A 23,927-nucleotide genomic window follows, 5' to 3' on the forward strand; every position below is an offset into this window, starting at 1 on the left:
TTTCCCAATTGATGATAAGTTTTTGGCTAGCCTTATGATTGTTCAAGTGAAAGCATGTCACTTGGGTTTTGGAAGGGTTTGCATTTAGGCTCCAGTACTTGTAATATGTGGAATACTCCGAGAGTGCTCCTGTTAAGGTCTTTTCTATCACCGAGAAGTTTTTTGATTGGGTAGCTAGGCAGAGGTCATCGGCATAAATGAAACGACGTACGTTGGGGGGTTTTGGTTGATCATTGGTGTATATGTTAAATAAGATAGGTGCAAGGACAGAGCCTTGCGGCAGGCCATTACGTTGGGTTCTCCATCGGCTTTTTCGACCATTCATCTCAACAAAAATCGTCTATTTGTAAGAAGTGATTGAATAGCTTGGTTGATTGTGGGGTTCTTGATGACTTGATCTAGTTTAAGAAGCAAGGCCCTATGGTTGATGGTATCATAAGCGGCAGATAGGTCTACGAAGACGGTTCCAGTGGCGAGTTTCTGTTCGAATCCATCCTCTATATATTGAGTTAAATCATCCTCTATATATAACGTGTGATTGCGGCCTAGACAATCAGACGATGAAGCACATCCTCACCAACTGCCCCCTTAGCCCTTCATGTGATGACAACGACCTCAAAAACATCACAAACAATGCTCTTACCTGGCTCCGACACTGGCGTGATAAGCTATGAATGAATTCATTCATGAGCTACATTACAATTGTCATGACAAACAATATGTAAATTGTGATGTCATCAACAAGCAATAATGTAAATTGTGATGTCATAGACAAAAATCTTAAACAATGAGTGAAAAAAAGTACAAAATTTGCAAGTCAGAAAATTTAGCTTTTATCATAGTAGTTATCAAAATTATATCATAATTTTTATTTGACATGAAAGAGTATTGATATAAGTATAAAACATGTGAATTTCAGGTCTTAATTTTTATAGAAAAGATCAAATATTATACATAACTATAAGACTTTAGGTCAATACACTAGATAATAAGATGATAATCAACATGTAAAAATTCAAATCTATTAAAATTGTAATTGGAGAGAACTTTTAACTATAAAACTAGTTTCTACGTATTGTAGCTCCTATCATTTGTCTGACTTGTCTGACTTCTAACGATGACATAGCCTACACTATTTATTATCGTGATAGCAAGGGATGAAAACAAACTGAACTGCTAATTCAAAGAATGTTGAGATGCAAACAAACTGAACCGCTAATTATTATAATAATATAATTAATAATATTATAATTATTAAATTAGCGGTTCAGTTTGTTTCCATCTCAACATTCTTTGAATTAGCAGTTCAGTTTGTTTTCATCCCTTGCTATCACGATAATAAATAGTGTAGGCTATGTCATCGTTAGAAGTCAGACAAGTCAGACAAATGATAGGAGCTACAATACGTAGAAACTAGTTTTATAGTTAAAAGTTCTCTCCAATTACAATTTTAATAGATTTGAATTTTTACATGTTGATTATCATCTTATTATCTAGTGTATTGACCTAAAGTCTTATAGTTATGTATAATATTTGATCTTTTCTATTTCTTTACTATATTATCTACTTTTTTAACACTTTCATTAAATTTTATAACCATCTTAATAGTATATCATTCTTTATTATTGTTGCAGTTTATACTGATGAAGCCACACTTGTGTGGCGAAAGCTCTGTATTTAAATAAACCGATTCTTCTGATTTGGTGTGATATTGTTTACTTTATTTAAAATGTTTTGTCACACCGTGCATCCCAGTGGATCATCAGTTGAATTATAGGAAAATTTGATGAAAAGTTTAGGAACGAAGCTTTGTTTTGGAACTTAATTTTTATACCCATTTTTTTATAGGCTCCCAAAGTTTGGCCTCCGTAAAATGCATGTGTCAAATTGAAACCTTTATAATCATATCAAGAAGTTCTCTGTCAACTTTTTAATTTACATTTTTGGATTCCTTGGGTCTTAAACTGTCTGTCTAGCAATTTTCAGCCATTTTGTTTGATCACAGTTTAAGAAATTAGAAGTATAATAAGAAATTGGACAAAATCACTAAAGCGGAACAGGCAAAAATGGTGATTTTTCTAATGACCATAACTCTACTAATTTTTAAAATTTTCCAAAAATTTTTTTGCATTCTTAATATTTCTTTGACATCTACAAGTATGCCAAATTTCAATAAAATCTATGACATGTGGTGTAACCCATTTGCTCATTTGGCATGGAATGACCCTTAAATGGTTTAGTGACTAAGTCAAAACTTTGTACACAAGTTCCTTAGGTAATGTTCATCAAATGGTTACAAAGATTATTTTGTCAACACTTTTTTATGGGGGTATTTTTATACCACAACATGGTGTTTTTTTGGCTTTTTTGCTCAGGGTGCATATTTTGATGCATTGTAACTTTCTAAAAATATAATGTTACTTATCAAACTTGGTGAAGTTGTTGCCTGGTAGGAAAAGAGCATACATGATAAATATAATAACTATCCTACTTTTCATAAAAAAGTTACAGACTTCCAAATATGGCACAAAATTTGTTTTTAGTGAAGAAAAGAGCTACTCTGAGGCTTGATTACTCCATTATGCTGCAAATTAATTGCATTTTGACAATGCGATCATGTAATACAGCTATAAGTGAACCATTTTACCAAAAATAAACTTTATATAACCTTCGGAAAAAAATATATGGTTAATCGAAAATGGTCCAAAAAACTGAATGCGGAAAAGTTTAGGGGGTACCTAAAACTTTAAAGCATCATATTTCCAAAACTATAATAGATACGTACTGAGCTAAAATTTGTATCGCATGGCTAAATCATGCCAAATAACATTTTGACCAAGTTTGAGCAAAATCGAAGAGGGTCAAACTGATAGGTCTAGGACGCTTGCCATGGAATGACCCATCTGATTTATGCTTCCTTATCATAGCATGCCCATGGCTTGTTTGACTCAAACCTTGGGCATTAGTAGATTTATTTTAGGAAACAGCAACAGGCGGTTTTTGGGTTTAACTTTCCATACCTATGCAAAAGGTTCTAGGCAGTTAACTTTTATATTCTATAACACTGGTCATCAAGAAATGTTTACAACACAAACTAACAATCATTTTCAAGTAATTCTGGTGCCCAACTAAATAATTCAATACTACCGTACTACGAACTATGCAGCTAGTACTCAGGGTTGTCGATACTTTACCCGACCCAAAAAAACCTGGGCGTTTTTTTTTTAACTTAAAAAAACGTAAAAAATCCAGAGCATCATATTTGTCCAGTTTTTATTAGAAAATCAAAAAAATAAACAAAAACACTACAAAGCACTTAAAACAAACTTCAAATTAGGACTTAAGGATGTGATTGTGAAGTAAATTTCCAAGGATAAACTGAAAATGCAGTGGATATTTCTGAACAGTACACAGAAATCAAGTAATGCCACTTTGTACTACACTAAAACTCGATTATAAATGCAAGAAGGCCTCATAGTTAAACAGCCCTAGTGCATAAATATGCACAGTGTACAAAGTCTGCAAAAAAATGTACGTTTTAATGGGGAGGCTATAATCTGCTGTCGCAAACAAAACATTGACTTTAATTTGCGTTTGCTTCATTTCCTATGGCAAAAATATATCCAGTCGAATATGATGTAAGCCTAACAGTTCAGTTTATTTTTTGTTGGCGAAAAAGAAAGAAAAAAAACACAAAAATATATATACATAAACACAATAAACACAAATAATTCGCACAACAAGGATGGCAGCGAAAGACCAAAAGGTCACCAAAGTCAGCTGCCACCCAAACATTTACACAAAATACCCAAAATTAAGAACATTAGGCTAATACATATAGCACAATACCAGCACTTGACATAATAGATAACAGTGGAACACAGGGCAACATAATAAAAAGAGAAATAAGCAGATGATATGTTTCAGGAGTGATCATTGTACAACTTCTTTAATAAACATTTATATTTAAATTTAAAACCATTGTAAGACTTTTCTTGCATTTCTTTTGGTATTTGATTCCATAGTTTCACTTCATTAAAACATAGCATCTTCTTACCAAAGTTTGACGTTGTAAAAGACAAATATAAATCATTCTGACAGGTTTTATGACGGTGAATTTTGTTTACAAAAATAAAGCAGCCGGCAAAGGCCCGGGGCAACATTTTGTGCACATATTTGTACATAAATTTTGCAGTCTCTAATTTAATAATATCATCAATTCTGAGCGCATTAAATTGGTGATAAAGAACAGTTGTATTTGTTGACCTCGACAAAAATAAGCAGGATTGGATGAACTTGTTTTGTAACACTTGAAGTGAAGCAAGCAATGTAGAGTTTGCTGTTCCCCAATTATTATATAATCGAGTACTGGATCTTGGATTGAAACAAAGCATAATATAAAGTTTGTAATATTGTTAATGGGGCAATGTATCTCAGCTTAAATGCTATGCCGCAGACCTTTGCAAGCTGCTTTCTAAGATTAATAATATGACTATCCCATGTCAATCGCTCATCCAAAGTTACACCTAGATAGTTTATACTTTTCTTCCTTTCGACGGATTGGCCACTGATGGACAGACTAAAATTTTCTGCTGCACTTTTTTTGTTGCAGAAGATCATATAAGTAGTTTTACTACAATTTAATGAAAGTTTATTGGATTTCATCCACACATCAATTTTTTTTATTTCTCTATTGACATTTTTTTGGAGAGATGACAGGCATTTATTTGACATATAAAAGTTTAAGTCATCAGCAAAAAGTGTAATTGAAAAAGAAAATGCATTTGGAAGATCATTCACATAAAGAAGAAAAAGCAAGGGACCAAGGATTGACCCCTGTGGGACACCACATTCTCGTGCCGGGCAGATAAAACAAAAAATCCAGCAAAAAAGCATGTTTACAAAAATCCTTGAACTGATATCGTGTTTTTGCGTTCACTCAAAAAGAACACAAACAAGGACCTGAAACATATTTGCAGTTGTATTTAAATGAACTGCTATCCATATAGGTGTAGAGCTACAGTAGTCTTCGAGTTTTCATCTGACAACTTTTCTATTGTATCTTATTGATGCATTATTTGAAAACTTTTTTATTGTAGAGTCAAAGTAGATTATATACCTTTTTTTATTTGCCACCGAAAGAAGACTCTTATCGTTTTAGCCTAGTCATCCATGCCATTGCGTTTCGCTTTTCTTTCTCATATCCTTATCTTCAATAATTTTCTCTTACAGCAAAGACTCGTATTTCTACAGAATCAACTTTTACTATGAGTAATTAACATGTAATTAACATGCAATCAGCATATATAACAATTAATTTTTTGGTTGTTGCAATGTTATTCTGTTAAATCAATGACTATCTTCTACAAGGTACCCATGATGCATGTACTTTAGGATTGGTTTAAATGACAGGACAGTTTTTTTTGTCATCAAAAGTTGTATTTTCTATGTGGACTTGAAAAAGTTCTGTTACGTAATTGATGTGAAGTTACATGAGCGTGAGTACCCAACTTGAAAAAATATTTTTGATGATAATAATTGGAATCATAGCAACCTCAATACACAAGCCTTGCACAAATAAATAATACCGGTAGTAACTAGAGGCCAGTGCAATTTTGATCTGTAGACTAAATTTACTTGAATCTCTTTGAAACAGTAGTTTTGAGAATCCAAATTGCGTAGGTGTAATAACAGAAATCTCAAATCAGTGCAAACTCCGAACTTAACAACTGTTTCACAAATTGCTTCAGACTGAACATCGTACTACATTGGGCTGTCATCTTATTAACTGTATTCAAGTCGGCCTACGGTATGTTATAAACTATAATTTAATTAGGCCTACTTTTAGTGTGTTTGCTTAGTCCTTAATGCTAGCAGTTAAGGTACGGTCGTAACAATTGTTGTTTTTGCATAGGTTTTTTTTCTCATACTACTTTTGTATGGCATAATATTTTTTGATGTTTGAATAAAACCACAGAATTTCACTTGACTATCGCAGCAGTAAACAACTTTTCGTTTTCATTATTACTGAAGAATAATAAGCCCATCTTGTTTCAATGCCGATGCTTGACGACTGCTTGACATTTGTCACATTAAAAGCACAAGAAGTAGCTGACTCAATAACTAACAATCTAACATAGTCTTTTGCTGCTTCCTGTCTGTTGTGGAATCCAAATTGTTATGGTGCTATTCTATTCGCATTGTTCATAATTGCACCGTATGGTATTTATATTATTCTCGCAACAGACGAAACAAAAGTTTTCTCTTTCACTGTACTGTATTCAGTGTTGCCAGATGCTATTCGCTGTTTGACACCCTTGTCAAAACTAACCCTAAATTATACCAGATATACTGGTGCACGAAGACTATGTTGATCAACCACTTCTCAGACTATCAATTTATACTAACCACTACTCCTGTCATAACGGTCGTTATGACAGGAGCCTCTAATCCGTTTGTAGAATAGTGCAGTAACTTCCAACCGGAGTGCCGCGGCACCCTGATGTGGCATTTAAAAAAAACAGTTTCGTTGTCACAAATTTTGTGTGTGACACCCTTATATTGCTGTGACTTTGTGATGTTACTGTCTGTAAACGTTGTGCTGATTGTCGATCGCATTTCAATGGGTGAATGCTATGAACAGAGAGGTTTTTGCCTATTTTGTCAGGAAAATATTTTTATTATTATTGTAACTGTCTCCGCCGCCAGTGTAGCCAAATCGTTTGGCATCCGCTGGCTTCGATCAGTCTTTCAACAAGGTTGATAGGATCTCCATTCTGTTTTGTCCTTTGCGATGTTTTGCAATCGATGGAGATGTGGTGTGCTGAGCAGGGATCCCAGGCCAGCTTTTCTGATGTCAGATCTCAGCAGTTGTAATAAATTGGTACGGTGACGTCCGGTTCGGCCTTGGTACTTTATGCTGCCAATTATTGCAAATTCAAGGGCTTTCTGGGGAGGTGAGTCCTGGTGAAGTCTCAGAATGTGTCCAAACATGTTCCATCTCATGGTGGAGATCTTGCAAGACAATGGTTCACTGTTGCATATTTTGTAGAATATTTTTATTGGTAGTATAAAAACAACTCTGCCAGTGTTGCTTTTATACTGCCAATAATTACTGCATTAATTATTGGTGCACTATTTGACATAATGGCAGTAGAGGCATTTTTATACACCTTTTGTTTAACCTTTCCTTCAACTACAAAAAAAGCTGATTTCGTTACCTGTAAACTCAGCGTCTTTTGGCCTGAGGTTCAGTGGCTCATCCGTCTGTGATCCAGATTAACCTACTGCTCGCAAAAAAAAAAATTAAAACATTTTCAAGGGAACTGCCACAAACAAATATAACTGGGACCCAGTCGGGCAGCCAAGTTGGGGCCTAATATATTTCCCATTTGGTACCTAGATGGACCCCACTTGTCATTGCTGGCTGGGTGTAAGCCTAAAATGATTAAAAATTAGGTCTAACGTACAAGTCACAATCTTAGAAATTATTCATTATTGAAAAAATTTACCCTACAGAATGTCAGACTGTCTCTGACGTAAACCTAGGATATAAACCTATAAAAAGAAGATTTTAATTTGGCAATACTTCGTCTGCAACTGAAAATTGGTTCAAATTCCAAAGTCCGTTTTCATCGAGTTTTGCTCATGCCATGCGAAAAGTCATAGTAGGCTTATAGCCTTTAATATAGGCTAAGCGTTGACTTGAATCATGTTTGGATTTTAAGAAAATATATAGCAGCACTTTTTACAATGTGAAACTAGCCTGGATGCGCTAATTAAAATTAGACCAACGCCTAACTTAGCCCAGCTGTAACCTACTGGTACCTGCTAAGTTAGGACACTTAAATTACTGCAAGAGTGGAAATTCACAAAGTGCTTAACCTAGCAAGGTTTTTGTGTCTTGATGAACATATGTTAGCCCTATTGCATATTTATTTTATTTTCAGGTGTTAGGCAGCATCAGCGCTATTTGTTTGTTATTGTCAGGTTTGTTTTAGGCTATCAGAGTTGAAACTCACTTATTGTACAGAATTCAGAAAATGCGTATTGAACATATTTGAATCTTGCAATACAAAAAAATGACAGCAAATGACCAAGTGAGCATTAGATTAAGTTGCAATCTAAATGAAAGTTGTTGTTTTGAATAACGTTTTGATTTGGGGCAGAACTAACAGGCGGAAATAAGCCAAAATAACTTTAGAATTAAAACAGTCATAGTATTTAATGATCTCACAATTGCTTCTAAATAATATCTTTCAATGATATTTCAGCATAAGAAGTTGTTTGGTATCGAGTTGTGGCTAAAAATCGCATTTCCGCCTTTATCCTATTTCAATAAATTCCATTAAATTTCGAAATTTACTCCATTAACTGTGGAATTAAAACAGTCAAAGTATTTAATGACCTCACAATTGCTTCTAAACAATATCTTTCAATGATATTTCAACATAAAAGTAGGTTCGGTGTTGAGTTGTTGTTAAAAATCGCATTTCCGCCTTTTTCCATGTTGCAACATTTCATTCTTTCATGATGAAGTTATTGCTATGTTAAACAATATGGACGCCAAGATCGTATTTCCGCGTTTTCTACATCAGCATTAAATCGCTACTTCTGCGGACAATACGCCATTTCACGCCCGGCTTATTTCCGCATTTCCGCCTTTTAGTGTTGTCCTTTGATTTGTTTTTAAAGCAATTGTGTCAGCCACTGTTATTGTTTTTGAAAAAAAATACAAAAAAATTTCAAATAACTTTGTATTTAACAAGCCTGCTGGTCTAATTAAAGTTATACCATCTCACTTTGATTGAGATAATTTACAAATGGTTACAGTCACACAGAAAAACGGTAGGCTATTGCATTGAGATGGTCCTGTTTACTTGGTTTAAGGTTTCGAAACTTCCCCTTTTACTGTCTCTGCTCGTAATTCTTACTTTCTGGAACTAATTTTATTCCAGTTTAGGGGCACTATTGACTGGAGAACTGTCATCAAATGCTTACAGACAACATAAGCTTTCTGCATCTCTTTACCTTATCTTCACAAAACTAATTGTAAATGGAGTAGATAGGCTACATAGTTTGCCACATTGTTTGCTGTAATCCATACAACACTGTCTTATATTTTTATTTTTCAGGAATTGTTGTGCAGCAAGTTTTTGTGTCACCATTACACTGTCTTTTTTTAATGTTTAGATTTGACATAAAATTATTGTCTTCACTAAAATAGGCTTATAAAGTGAAGAACATAATAGATGTAATTACTTTTAATCCATTTTTATTTTTGTGTATTTGCAGATGAAACTTGCTCTGCCAAGTATCTCACAATTTTATACAAATAAAACAGTTGCCATTACTGGAGCCACTGGGTTTCTTGGACAATGTGTTGTTGAGAAATTATTGCGTACCTGTCCGCAAGTCAAAAAAATATTCATTCTTTTAAGAAACAAAAAAAATCTAACAGTGAATGAGAGATTGGATCTTTGGTTCAAATTGCCTGTAATAATATGATTTTTGTTTATTTTAACTCAATTATTTATTAACTACTGCTACTAAAAATTGTTTTGTAAATTAATTAACATTTGACGTAAATAAGTTGATGTTTTTGTGCAGTTGAAGTATTGATCCTGCCCTACCATTGAATGGATAGCTGCCTTAAAGTGTTTATTTTATTAGTTGTCGGGTGTTTATGAATTGAGCTATTAAGCTTATTAATGTATTTGATAAGTATCTTGGGGTTAGTAAAGTGTGCAATGTTATATGAGACACATAAAAGCACAGCAGAGTTTAGAGATGAAACAAAAACAACAAATACAAGAATAAAACCCCTCGCTAATTGATTTTTTTACGATATACGATAGGCCTCCATGTAGAAAACACTGACCTAGGCCCATTTATCAAGGTTTACTCTTTGAAGTATCTGAGCATAAAAGTGTTGTGGTCATGATTATCCAGCGCACTACGTTGTGTGCTTATTCTAAGACTGAAATATTATTCCTTGGTTACTTTTCAGTTTCGTCATTGGAACTTTGAATGTTTATTTACTGTGCTATCAAATGATGTGGCAATATAGTGGTTGTTGATGGTAGTCGAAGGTGACATTGTTCTGTTATTGTTATAAACTTTTTACTGTTCAACCATTTATGCAAATCTTGTGTTCATGTGATAATACTTTGATTTTTCTGAAAAATGTTTTGCAGATCTTTGATAAACTGCGCACCATGCAACCCAACTTTGAAAGAAAAATTCAATCAATTTATTGCAATCTTGAAAGGGACAATCTTGATCTTGACAAAGATTCCATCGAGTTAATCCAAAATGAAGTAAACATTTTCATTCACTGTGCTGCAACATTGCGTTTTGATCAACATTTAAGGTGAGAACTTCCTGGTATTTGCATTAACCCTTTGCTTTTCAACGTTTTTTTGGAAGTTAACTGCTCAAGGGGGGGCCGTTTTTGGATCAAATTCAATCAGCTGTTACGAGTTATCCGCTGATGCTATTTCAACAGAAGTTGCACTGGTGTGAAAGCAAATCATTGGTCTATAAGTTTGAAAACTCATTATTTTAAAATTTTATATGTTAAACTTGATATTTCAATTTTTGCAAAGGTACCCAAAAACGACAATTTTGATTTAACTTGCCGCCTTTAATTAACCGTGCTAATCCGATTTCATGCAAACTTCTAAATAACAAAGAGCTCGATCGAACGCACGAAGTGTGTGTGCGGTGTGCCGAATCATTGCATTGATTAGAATTTACGACTTGCGAGCAAATCTTATTGTAAGCTACTCACTGATTCTAAAATAGTTACAATCAGAGTAATATTGTTACACGAATTTGAAAAAAACAAAACTGCGTTTGTTGTCTTACATTTTTATCCTAAACTAATGCATTCCGAAACTCGTGGCTAGCTTCTAGTTTTATGGAACCAAATTTCTCATAAGTAACACCTTAGCCTGCTTGAATAGCTGTTTACATCTTCGTTTGTGTATTTTAGGTCAACAATTGAGTTTGTAGAATGAATATTTTTAGTAGAGAGAAGACAATTGAACAAGTTGTTGAAATAATCTGAAATTTCTAAGTTCAAATTAGGTGCTTTTGAAATTGTGAATTTGTGTCAAGTCGCAACACAAATATCATGCAGGCTACATCATAAGTCATTTCGCTTACGGGTGTTTATAAACATGACTCATAAATTACATCCACAAAAAATACAGCATTTACATCAACAAAGCTAAGTTCGAAGCTCACTGTTTATTGAAGATTGTGTCAATCAATTTGAAAATACATTTTTAGTCAGCCAGCGTCGAAATAATGCAACAGCGAATTGAGGAACATGCGTAAACAAAGGAAATGTGAAATAACCCACAGTCAGCAAATCTACATAAATTTAATGTTTACAAATGTTGAATCAATGTAAAAGGACTGGATTGCTGACTGGGTCCTTATTGTTTGAAGCACTAAAAATACGCGTAAAAGCGACAACGTCAGCAAGGCAGTGATTATGTTTCTGGCCAAAAAAAAACATTTTACTGAGATACAATAAACATAATCATTTTGTGCCAGATTGTGAGAAGACTTCCTAGATTCTTTCCAACCATTTGCATGATTGCAAATTATTTTCTATAACTTTACATTGCTAAAAAATGGCTTCTTTGTTGAAACAACGTGGCTACAATTCTATAAAAAATTCTTAGGCCTACTACATTGAAGTAATGAAATTTTTTTTGTGATTTTGCTGATGACGTTTTACAATATCCGAGAAGTAAAAAATAATAATGATGAATTATTTTACAAAACCGTGGTTTGCAAGTGCTTCACAAAAAATTGTTGGGGGAAAATTTACTATTAGACGTAAAACGTTTGTAAAAGAAAATTGTCGGTTTACGTATTTATAATGTTTATTGCGCTGTTATCGAATTATAAACTGCCTGTAGGCTATTGTCTACCTTTGTGGTTGCCGGCCAGCTTAGAGCAGCATGCAAACTAAGCGTTTATGTTATTTGCATCGTGTTATGATTCTTGAAAATTTCCCACAAGGTCTTTATTTTTATCGTGATATTTTGTGCCTCTTCTGTCCTAAACTTGAAGTTATTGTGCAGCACTATCCACATCGGTTTTTAGACTCAGTCTTCATTGAAAATCTTTTGTGTGGTGCATCATTTCAAGTAGTGTCTTCCCCTAAACTGTTACACAAATCGCCCAGAACCAGGTTGATTATTATGTATCTTACAGCAGTTGAGAGCCCGTTATTGTATGTGTGGAATTATTACTGTAGATGTCTGACTAAATTCATGCCAAAGTCGAGCAAATTCTGCTTTCGGGATCCTTGCCGTTATTTACTGTATTTTTTGTTGATAAGTTTAGGCAGCATTTTTCCAAGATAAATGAAGACATCGGTATTGTTCGTCACTTAGATTTAGTTTTCTCAGCATTATTTATTCATTCTTTGATCCACTAGTTTGTCCCACTTTTGGTATAATCGGATCGTTTATAAATGGCGGGTCTTCACAATAGCCGGCCTCTTATACATTGGCGCAACGTATTCAGATGTTGAATCAATGATGAAGAAAGCTGATTTGTTGTTTGTCTTATGTGACGCCTAAATTTATGCCTCGTCTACAGTACAAAATATTTTGTAATGTACATTGTGTACATTGTACATTTTGTTTGTAGGTCTACATTACAAAATATTTTGTAATGTAGATGAGGCATTATCATCTTTATTTTGCGCTCTTTGGAACAAAACACAGTGCACTGTGAAACAAAAATACAGGACATAACAACAAGTAGGCGACATAAAGCAGTGAAGGGACGCCATCGAGTTAGCTGCTACGTGTAAATGGAGCCTATCTCATAATTTTGAGTGTATCTCACAATTACTGTTTGCAAAAACGCTATTTCTCTGGCTTCTCCCAAAAGCATTTGCAGTGATACATTTCCTCAATTGCAAGTTTTGTCAATGAGAGCATTTCCATAGAACGTTTATTTCGAAACCAGGTTTTCGTGTCTTTATCCAAGAGAAGATTTCTTATTGTAACGTTTTTTATTCGTCAATGAATATTATCTGCTTGAAACAACTGTTTTGAATAGTTTGTGGCCTCCATAGCCTACTATTTTGATCGTGGATTGCTATTCTTCTTTGTAGAGCTGATAACGCAAAAAAGCTTGCTTTTATTGCTTCTAATTAACAGCTTTGCGATCACTGGCTTTTCTTTGTAGCATAAGAAATAACGCGCTTTGTATTATTGAGGTCAAACCAAACAAAAGAAAGCAAGAGGATGCTTCTCTCTGCTCGCGCATATCGATACACGAAGCAATTATGAGCTTATGGCTTGTCATCGCAATGTAATCCATTTCACGCTTTGCTGGAAGTTAGCTAGAAATAGCAAAAATTCACCAAAATCTTGAATTTACAAGAAAACTACACAACTTTTAGCATCAAATTTAATATCATCAGATCCGCCTGGCAATTTTAGGAAAAGTCAAGAAAAACCAAGTGCATGGCGTTACTGTGCTTCAAATAATTAAAGAAAATATGAGGGGGGGGCCAAATCTGGCCTCCCTTTGAGGAGCAAAGTGTTAAGCCAATGTTGTACAACATGTGCCTGATAGTCCAAATGCGGAATGTTAATAAAATTTTTGAGACATGTAGGGAATGCTATTATATAAATTAAATAAAGAATAAATGCCTAAAAATTTTGCTTTATAATTTTGTGCAGAATTTTTACCACACGCACTGTGTGGTTTTGCCAGCACTGAATAGTGAGTACCTACCGGAATATTGCCCATGCAGATAAATATTTAAAACAACATTAGGCCTTAATAATAAGAATAATTTATTTTACACCAATTGGGTGCAAAATGTCGTCAGTAAAAAGTCTCCATGTTTGGCGATTTTCAGCCAATTCTTGTAACCTAGTTTTTCTTGGGTGTGTTCTGTAAGGGATTGAATTCTTCGCATAAAAGATTGTGCTGGTCTTGAATAAAAAGTTTATAAATTTGATATGTTTTTATACTTTTTTTTTGCTCTAAAACCATATATAGATAGAGTGATAAGAAATATTCTTTAAGGTATATCCCATATAGCCTAACTGCAAGTGATAGTAGTGAAATGGTTAGTTCAAAATGTTAGAGTACGGTATTTTTGAAGCTAATGCTTAGTGATAAAGCGAATGTCTTCTGAGACACCGAGGCCTAACCCTGGCACGCCGTCAGCAAGAAGCGGTTGACTTGATCACATCGACAAACTTTTTTGAGAATTATTAAAATAAAGTTCAACAAGCCTCATGTTAAAAAAGAATATATATTTCGCTACATAATAATGAGCATCTTCAGTTCTGCAAACAAACAAATTACTGCAATGAGTGCTGCGTAAAGGGAAACTATGCTGTAAGCCTCTATAATCAAAATTAAAATGATGAGCAAAATTTCTTCAACATTTACACATTCACAAAAATATTTACGTCATGGGATATAAAACCAATGTTCAAAGTGAAGAATAAATAGAGTGATAAATAGAGTAATAGATAGATAGAGTGATAACAAATATTCTTTAAGGTATATCCCATATAGCTTAACTGCAAGTGATAGTAGTGAAATGGTTAGTTCAAAATGTTAGAGTATTTTTGAAGCTAATGCTTATTGCTTATATAGGTTGGCATTTCGGATGAATTCACTTGCCGTGTATTTCATTGTAAGATTGTGCAAAAGGATTAAGAACTTTTCTTGTTTAGTTCATTTGTCCACAGGTGAGGTAATTGCTTTCGTTGCTTTTGCATAAGCCATGTGTATTCATAATTTTCTATGTTTGGTTTTTGTTTTGAGTCTTTATCCTCGGTATGACAAAGCCTTGATAGGTTATTCCTGGTAGTTTCGCATACTTGTAGAGGCTCTTGACGCAGGGTCGGTTATCGAGATTGACAGAGTGAAATTTTCGATTGTTGAAGTGTTGATGCCAGGAATTATTCCATCCATTAGGTGCCGTTGAATGGAGAGCAGTACTTAGCTTGAATGCGTTGCTCAAGCGCGCACCCCGAGAGTCGAACGAGCGCTGCTTGATCTTGAAGCTTCTTCGTTCCAGAAATCACGTGCTAACCAGCTGAGCTATCGAGGCGGACATACATACATACAAACACGTTTCATAAGTTACTCATTTTTTTTACATTCAACAGATTGTTAAGAGTTCCTTGCTTTTTTATATTTACAACTTACATTTTTGTCACAACTGGTTGCAGAGTTCTGTGAGAGTGTGAGTGCATACAATCGTTGATTTCATCACATGTGAGAAGTTCTGTGAGTTAGTGGACGTCCGAGAACAAGTTTTTCCTCACAAACAATTTCCTAAAACTGCATTCCAAAATGCCTAAAGTTCACAACAAAAATTTAATGCTTGAGCTGTATTTGACACATTTCTTTGAGCATTTTGTTAGCAAAGTTACTGCCCAACCGCTAAATCAGCCCTTTTTAGATTGATCCAACATTTATAGACGTTGAAACTATAAATAAGATAATGTGCTGACTAATTTGTGACGTTATTGGTTCAAGTTGAATTGAGCATCATCGAGACAGCTAATAATTCATGGTTAATGATGTAAAGAAGCGTTTTTAGGCCTCGTTTTTTTTGTTTTTTTTTCGACGAAAAGTACAAGAATACTCACAACGAGCCATGGCTTAGTAATGTTTAGTTACACGCTGGAACAAGAGCATTAGATATTTGTTGTATTACTGTTCCCTCAAGTTGAATCTTCATTCTTCAATCTCTAGGCATTTGCTTGGATAAATGAAATATGTAAATTTTTGTTCAGCTTACTCTTATTGCAACTACAAGCAAATTGACGAGGGTGTTTTTCCAACTGGATGGAACTTTGATAAACTAAAGGACGCAATGGAATGGATGAGCGATGAGATGATAACCAAGATAACTCCAGACATTCTTGGCGACAGGTTTAAGTGCAATGCTTTTGTTTGCATTTTTACCATTCATTTTTCTTTCACGCTATCAATTTATTCTTATCCCGAATTAAGCCATGTGCTGATATTTTCATGTCTTTTTTGCAGACCAAGCTCTAGCTGCGCTGTTATTAAACCAGTCACTATATTTTGTCATTATCCCGTTTGTTTTCTGTAGGCTACATTTGGTCTGTATACAAACCCCCATCTATTTCTTTAACGTATAGTCTTCATTTAGGCCAAATACTTATACGCTAACGAAAGCAATCGGTGAAGAAATTCTCATTAAGGAAGGTGCGGGGCTACCGATGTGCATTGTTCGTCCAAGCATCATTGGCGCGTGCATGAATGAGCCGTTACCGGTAAGGAATTAGACTTTCATTCACAACAGAGCTATACGGTGCAACACCACTGTTATTTTTTGCATAGTTTGTAATAAAAACATGCCATGTTAAGTAATATAGCAGTCTTTTCCCTTTGTCCTGCCTGAGCCAGGCATCTGCGCCTCCGACGAATATGTGGTCCGAGATTTCTTTTTATGCGAAGTATGATCGTTTTAGCAACATTACAAGATTGGAAAACTGAATCAATTTCCCATGATAAACTATTTATCCTATTGTGTTGTTTGAGGTTTCAAGATAACTTGCTTTACTCAAAGTTTTACTAAAAAATAAAAAAAACATTTCACAATTAAGACGATGGAACATGTGAACTTAAACCTCAATTGCAGGGTTGGTGTGCTAACTTGAATGGTGCCACAGGGATTATTGTCGCTTATGGGAAGGGATTGCTTCATTCCTTAAACATGAGCACCCATCTCAACTTAGATATTATTCCAGCGGACTTTGTAGTGAACGTAGTTGTAGCATCAGCTTGGAAAACAGGTTTATTGCATCAAAGTGAGGAAGAACTTCCGATGCTCAACGAGTTTACCAGCGTTTCAAAGCCAGGTTATTAATGAGAATTTTAGAAAATACAGTTGTTAGTACTTAGTGCAGACTGCAACCAAATGTTGAAGTTTATTTCTTGAAATGAGATTAATTATAACCTTCTTATTTGTAAGCCAAAGCTGTGCTGTAAAAGACAAGGTTGACTTTGCTGTTCCAAAAGCAGGCAAAACTATGCAGCAACATAGGCTTTCACAATAAAAAAAAACCTGCGATGTTACCTGGTTTATGTGCATCAGTGGCGTACCGTGACCACTTTGACAGGGTGTTCAGTGACGGCAAAGCAACAGCGGAGGGTCTGGGGGGCCTCCCCCAGAAAATTTTTAAAATTAACATTGAATTTGGTGCGTTCAGAGAGCACTTTCAGCACAAATTCTGAACATGAACAGAACTGACAAAAATAATGTTGTCGGAATGGAGAAGAATACAAAATAGATATTTATTTGACAGCGCATTGAATGAAAGACTTAATAATATCAAACATTAAGTTGCATTTCTAAAGTCACATACTTCAGTTCACTTTTTATTTCCGACCATCAAAACGAACAATATTACTTGCCATAACACAGCAGGAGTCTGAAAAAACGCGAAAGTTAAAGCGTGCTCGAGATGAAAATGGTTTACTTCATGCAAGGATTAGGCACGGTCGCAACACCTTGAGAAATGTACAAGCGAATTAAAAACAAACAGGTGAAAGTTAAAACAAAAAACAATAGCAAAGCAACTCGATAATAAACAAGAAAAGAAAGTCGATTGCTATGTTGGTCGGCTGTACTTTTATCCGCCGTACTACTTAGTAAAAACGAAAATGTTTAACACCTCGACTACAGAAGGAAAATTCATCTATAGCATAATTCGATTCTTCTTGTTTGTGCAATAAATTTTTGAATTACATCGTAGTAGAAAGCTTGCTTTTGCTTCAGTTCTAGCAAAAGTTGTTTCCAACGCTGATCACCTCAAACTCTAATTCAACAAGCTAAAACTTGCTATTGCCTGGGATTCCCCCAATGACGCGCCAAGGTGTGCAGATCAGCGAGTGCACAGCCTGGCTAACCTAAAACCATTGCTGTTTTCGCTGCCTTGTGACGTCATTTTTCTTAATTGTTTATTTTAAATAGCACTCGCCAAGCTGTCAGTGCACACCCAGCTTAAAGGTAATGACCGAAAAAAATTAAAGGCAATGACCTCAAACGTTGGAGTATTAAAATTAGAAGGGGACGAGTTTTGCAATTGAAAAGAAAGCAATCAGCATGCAGCAAGATGTTAGAATATCATGAAAGTAAAGAACATCGACAACCGATGGAAATTTTCTTTTTTTCTGGATTTCTTGGGGTGTGCAGTGCACACCTTGAACACCCTGAATATACGCCACTGATGTGCATCCAGGAAGGTGGAACGGTATTGTAAACTGTAACAGTAAAGTAAAATGCACACTGTTCAGCGAGGGTAGACCATAATGGCTCACGTTGTGCACCATATGACATCAACAAAGTTTGGCAGACCAGCAACAATAACTTGTAGGGCTTCTAAGTATATTAAAAAGTACTGTTTTCGAAGTCTACAGTATTACTCCAGTTTATGATTGGATAATGGCAATTTGCTCAACTGCAGCATGTTTTTTGCAATAACTGATGTCACTCGGTTACGTATTTTAGAACATGACCCTGAAATCTCACGTCGCACAAGAGTCCCGATATACCAAGTTGTCGTTGGTGAAAACAATCCACTTAGAGCACAGCAATGGAGTAAGAAAAGATTGTTGAGCAGTTGGTTTGTTAGTTAGTTTTTTTCTTATTAAAGGTTTTTGTTAGTTGGTTTCTGGTTTAGCCTGCTGGTTAACTTCTATCCAAAAGCCGTACGCAAGTCCACAAAAATGTACGGCAAAACAACGCTAATCTACTATGGTTTTTGCTTTCTATCCGTTGTATTGAATCCTTCAGCGTTACATTAGATGCAAGAAAAGATAGGCTACCAGACTACTGTACGTGTCACAACATATTCAACATGTATTGCAGGTGAACTCCTACATGATTCCTTTTCGGCTTACCCCTTTGATAAAGTAATGACCGCCCCTTCTCTCCACCTTGTCTCCAACAAGTAAGAATCCAATTGCTACAAACCGTAGGCCACGCTACAAAGTTATTTTGTGGTTTTAAACATTTTAAACAGGTCACAGGCTTTCTGAGTTGTAATATCTGCGACAGATTTCGAGAGTAGCCTACTTTCTGTTACAGATTGAGAGAGTAGCTGCTCGAAGCCATCCGCGCAGCTACTCTCTCAAAAAGTGACAAATTGTTAATTAGTACACCTCAAGCTGAATAGATAATGTGATGGCATTTAACCGCACTCAAATAAGCACTGTCAAGGTAGCCTAGCGTTACCGGGGTTTAACAGACGTATTTCATTAGGATTACTATTAACGGTTGGTTTACATTTTCATGTAGGTTTTTGTATCGTTTGCAAGCCTTTGTGATGCAATACCTTCCAGCGTATATATTCGACAAAGGAATGTCGGTGTTTGGACAGAAATCAACGTAAGTTCAACGTCCATGGTTTTAATCTAAAGTAGACCTCCCATGTAACCAAACAAATCGAAACCAGGAATTTTGATCTGTCATGCATTGTTTTTCGTTAGTGTTGCTTTTTTTTCTCAAAGGCCATGGAGAATTTATTGGATATATACAAAGGTGTTTCACATATTCACCATTTCCGATTTTTCAAAAGTCTGGGGTCTGATGTAGTGGAGTTTTGAGTAAAAACTCAACAGTAGGGCACGGCTCTTGTTCCAAATACACCAATTTTCACGTATTTTGAAAACCAGTTATCGTAGACTCGTAGAGTGACAAAATTGGCGTCAAAATGCGCAGAAGAGATGGTTTCCTCTGACCGCTTCTGGTTGTCAAAAGATGTGTCGGCAGCAGAAAAAGGTTATTTAAAAAAACAATTTTTGACTGATTTTGCACTTATGAAGTCTGTTCGTTTGTTATTGTAGATTGTTGCGTTACAATCAGCTGATAGACGACAATGTCAGCGTGCTGCATTTCTTCATCAACAACCAGTGGATATGGGAAAACAAAAGCGTTCTTCGTCTACACAGCGACATGTCAGAAGAAGACAAACGGGTGAGATTTATTCAGTGATGCAAAATTATTGCCCAAAATTATTTCTATACTTTTAAAACAGGGTTGTTGCAAACTTGCACCGCTGGGCCAAATATACATAACCAGCTCGGTCCGTGAGCCACAACTGTGTTCCACATAGACTTCATAGTGACTATGTGAAATACATAAGTAGCCTCAACGTAGGCAAAGTGAGGCAACATACCATCAGCACTGTCACAACTAGGCTATATCCTTGAAAGGTACAATACTACTGTACTCTGTCCTGTCAAGTGCACGTACTTGCGTTCACTGGAATTATTTTTTGTTCACTATACTGTGACGGATGTGATTGTGCACACAATAAATGACCACGCAACTACTTCTCGCCTAGCTAGCCTAAATTTACACTGGTTGAACTTGCCGGGTTGTCAAACAAAGATAATGTTTACTAAACGTTACAAACTTGGGACATAAATGAAAATCGTTTATCAGGCCACACATCATGTAAAGTTCGGGCGTTTTCGCAGGCCAAAGTGCGTAAGTTCTCGGGCCACATTTGACCCGGGGTCCACGGTCTGCACACCCCTGTTATAGAAGCTATAAACCACTGGCCCAAGCTCGCCAGCTCGTCACTGAAATCGACAGAGAAAAGTTTTCGCCGTATGAAGTATTGTTGTCTGTGGATTGTTCCATCGACTAAGTGCACCTGAATGGAATAAAGTAATATCAAGGGAAAGTAATGGAGTAACTTCAAGGACAACTTTACTGTCCTTGAAATACGTTGCTTGAACCTGGCGTATTTTTGTTCGTAAAGTTTGGCGCTTGTTCAACGGAGCTACTAGGTCTTACTGGCAGCCCACCCAGAATAGTTCCCAGGCAACAAAATCCGTCATTTTTGCATTGATTCAACGTCTGCAGACGAATTAATGTAAAAAAGATGGATTTTGCTGTCTGCGTTGGATGTGTATAAGCAGAACTTTATTTATTTGTGATATTTTTTAGACTTTCACTCCCATTGCACACACCATTGATTGGTCCAAATATGTTCGTCACTACGCAATAGGCACCAAGAAGTACATTGTGAAAGAAGACACAAAAGGTTACCCGGAAGCAAGACGACGTATGTGGAGGTTAGTGGGGGTTGCCTGGTGTTTTCCATAGCTACAGTAGCCTACTTCTGACGTGCTAAGTGTTTTTGTACTCTAGTCTGGTATTAAGAATAACCTACTAAATCATAAAGAGATTGCGGGAATCGTGATCCTCGGACTGAAAAAACTCCTTTGATAGCTTAATCCAGAGGCTTTGAAGCACTGATGCAGACCCAGTAACCTAGATTCACACAATCACAATAAAGTTTCCGATTGTTGAAGTGTTATTCTATGTGAGTTATTTAGGTGCTGATGAATGGAGAGCAGTGCTTGATATGGGAGTGCTCAAACGCATCTTTTTTGACCTTTTGTTGTTTTTATGCACAAAGTCAGGCGTTTAACCAGCTGAGCTCTATCTGGGCGGACTGCTCTCTCATAAGAGCCATCTGAATTGAGAAAACTTATTCTACTACACATCGAGCAATCGCCAACCAAAAATTTGTTTCATCCTAAAATGTTTAAGACTAAGAAAATAGCCTAAGCTACATCACCCTTCCTCTTTTTTTCTTAATACTTTCTAATGTTTAGAGTCCGGATGCTGGGTTACTGCTTCCAAGGGCTCCTCCTGATGATTTCCTGGAGACTACTGGTCTCACAGACTTCAAGTGCAAGAAACCTTTGGCATCTCTTCATCTCTCTTTTGTTTAAGTTTTTCAATTATATTTCAAGTATTAGGTTTTCAGTTCGATAAACTTGTCATGCCTAGCCTCGAAGCAGTTTTCTTCATGTGTTGCTGTTGTTCAATGAGTCCCTTCCGAAAACCTTCAATTTTCACCTCCTACTAAATGTTGTTTTGAATAGTTTTTGAAAAGTTGTCACCAGACCAGTGGCGCGCCATACGGTGACCATTTTTTGGTGCTCACTTTTTTTAAAGTTTCAAACACCTGCTTGATTTACACAGTGCCTCTTTGTCTTTTTACCGTATCATATTTCATGTCACATCAGTTTATTTTAATATGATATGAACTGCTATTGAGCAAACTGCAAACCTAGTGTGTGTTTAAAACTTGCAGAAAAAAGGTTAACACCCAACAAAATTGTCATTTAATTGCTTTTAACAACAAAATATCTCATCGTTATCTATGATTTTCATGCAGCAATGTTCTGCAAGTTGTGAGCCTATTTGGTTTAGCATAAACAAAAGCATGAAAACACTAGCCCTCCAACCATTTTGTGTTTGCGTGAGTCTGAATCTCTGTTACAGCAAGCTTAAACAATGGACTAGTTGTGTTTGTTTGTGTCACTGTCATTTACTTGCCGCTACTATTAACTGTGATTATTTGAAGGGGAGTTCTGATTGCTCAACAAACAGAGCCATGATACCTTCATTTGTTTAACATCGCTGTTGTTGACTGTAATAATGTAACAAGGCTGCTTGAGAAGCACGTGCTTTCTTGTAACTGTACAGCAGCTACTAAAGAATATGTTGGTTAGGCCTACAGAAAACTAGCCGCCGTTAAGCGTTATCTATTTGTTGATGATGCCCAAACTTTATCAATATAAACTACTGTCTACAGTAAGTTACAAAAGTTAAGTTTCAAGTAGGTTTGATAACAATGTTGGTGGTAGCCTAATTTTTAATGATGATGCCTATAAGTTATTGCTTTTCAAGATACAGTAGCCTACTAAAAATAAAAAGGTTGCCAGATATCTCGTTTGCTTGAGTTTAGACTTTTGCAAGTCAGAGAAATATTAAACAGTTTGGAAAAGCCCTCCATCAACATGATCAATAGGTGTTGTCGTGTTAGATTCCGCAAGTTTTACAGCAAGGCAGGATATGAAACCGCCCAGTTCTTTCGCCATTTAACTGATTTTAAAGTGATAAAGTTTTAGTCAGGTTGTTACATAGAACTAAACCTAATACACGAAATGATGTGGTTTTCTTTAGCTTTTCTCATAAGCCTACATAATACGTCATTAACTCAGACATCTAATCAACCTTTTAAGGCTGTAGACTACTATAGGGATAGAAGCTAATAGGTATATTTTTGACCATCACAGCAAAAACAATAAGGTAGGTAGGCTACGTAGCAGAGGTCTAGAAAAAGCTACAACGCGGACGTAACACCATGCTTGAAGGCAGAATAGGATAAGAATGAGTTTAAAGCTTGAGCACAGTCCCTACAACGACATTATAAATTTCAATAATGTTAAACTTTACGGTTTGCCCTGCGTAAACCTACTTGTTTTTTTTTTAATAACTTTGAGCACCAAACTGTTATTGATTGGTTTGAATCTTTATCGTAGGACTGACAAAGCCTTGATGGTTGATTGATTATTCCTGGTAGTTTCACATGCTTGTAGATACTTTTAGCGTATGGCCGGTTTACCGAGACTGGCAGAGTGAGTTTTCCGATTGTTGAAATGTTGTTGCCGGGGAATTATTTTATCTCTTAGCTGCCAAGTTCTTGCATGCGTTGCTCAAGCGCACACCCGGAGAGTCGAACCTGCGCAACGTGATCTTGAGTTGAGCGCGTAACCACTGAGCTAACTGTAGGCAAACGAACATTGTAAGATTTGCGAGCCATGTAAAAAAAAAAAAACAGGCTGGAACCTACCCTGCATGGCAGGCCTTTTTTTAGAGATTGAGGTTCATTTAAGGCCTGGAGTTTGTTTTGACAGATTTTTGTGGTTACTTGGCCGGTATCCAGACTTTGGTATTTTCAAATGTGAGAACACTGGTGCGGCGCTGCACAGGGCAACGCGACGTCACCACGCAGCTTGTCAATTCAAGGCTATGCTCCTCATGTGGTCTGCATATATCACCGCTTTTAATTCAA

The 23,927-nt window shown here is 35.9% G+C and overlaps 1 protein-coding gene across 1 annotated transcript; it reads left to right on the forward strand.

Annotated features, from left to right (window-relative positions):
• Nucleotides 1-7,953: 7,953 nt before the first annotated feature.
• Nucleotides 7,954-22,787, forward strand: LOC145767038 (fatty acyl-CoA reductase 1-like). The gene is made up of 13 exons (XM_082578772.1): nt 7,954-8,099; nt 9,295-9,495; nt 10,197-10,372; nt 14,656-14,750; nt 15,807-15,945; nt 16,190-16,313; nt 16,682-16,901; nt 18,554-18,643; nt 18,914-18,995; nt 19,343-19,432; nt 19,891-20,020; nt 21,002-21,129; nt 21,676-22,787. The coding sequence occupies exons 1-13, from the start codon at nt 8,082-8,084 to the stop codon at nt 21,836-21,838; spliced, it is 1,656 nt and encodes a 551-aa protein (XP_082434898.1). The 5' UTR covers nt 7,954-8,081; the 3' UTR covers nt 21,839-22,787.
• The last annotated feature ends 1,140 nt before the right edge of the window (nt 22,788-23,927 follow it).

Source organism: Aplidium turbinatum, chromosome 3, assembly GCF_918807975.1.
Source record: "Aplidium turbinatum chromosome 3, kaAplTurb1.1, whole genome shotgun sequence".
NCBI classification, from domain to species: domain Eukaryota; kingdom Metazoa; phylum Chordata; class Ascidiacea; order Aplousobranchia; family Polyclinidae; genus Aplidium; species Aplidium turbinatum.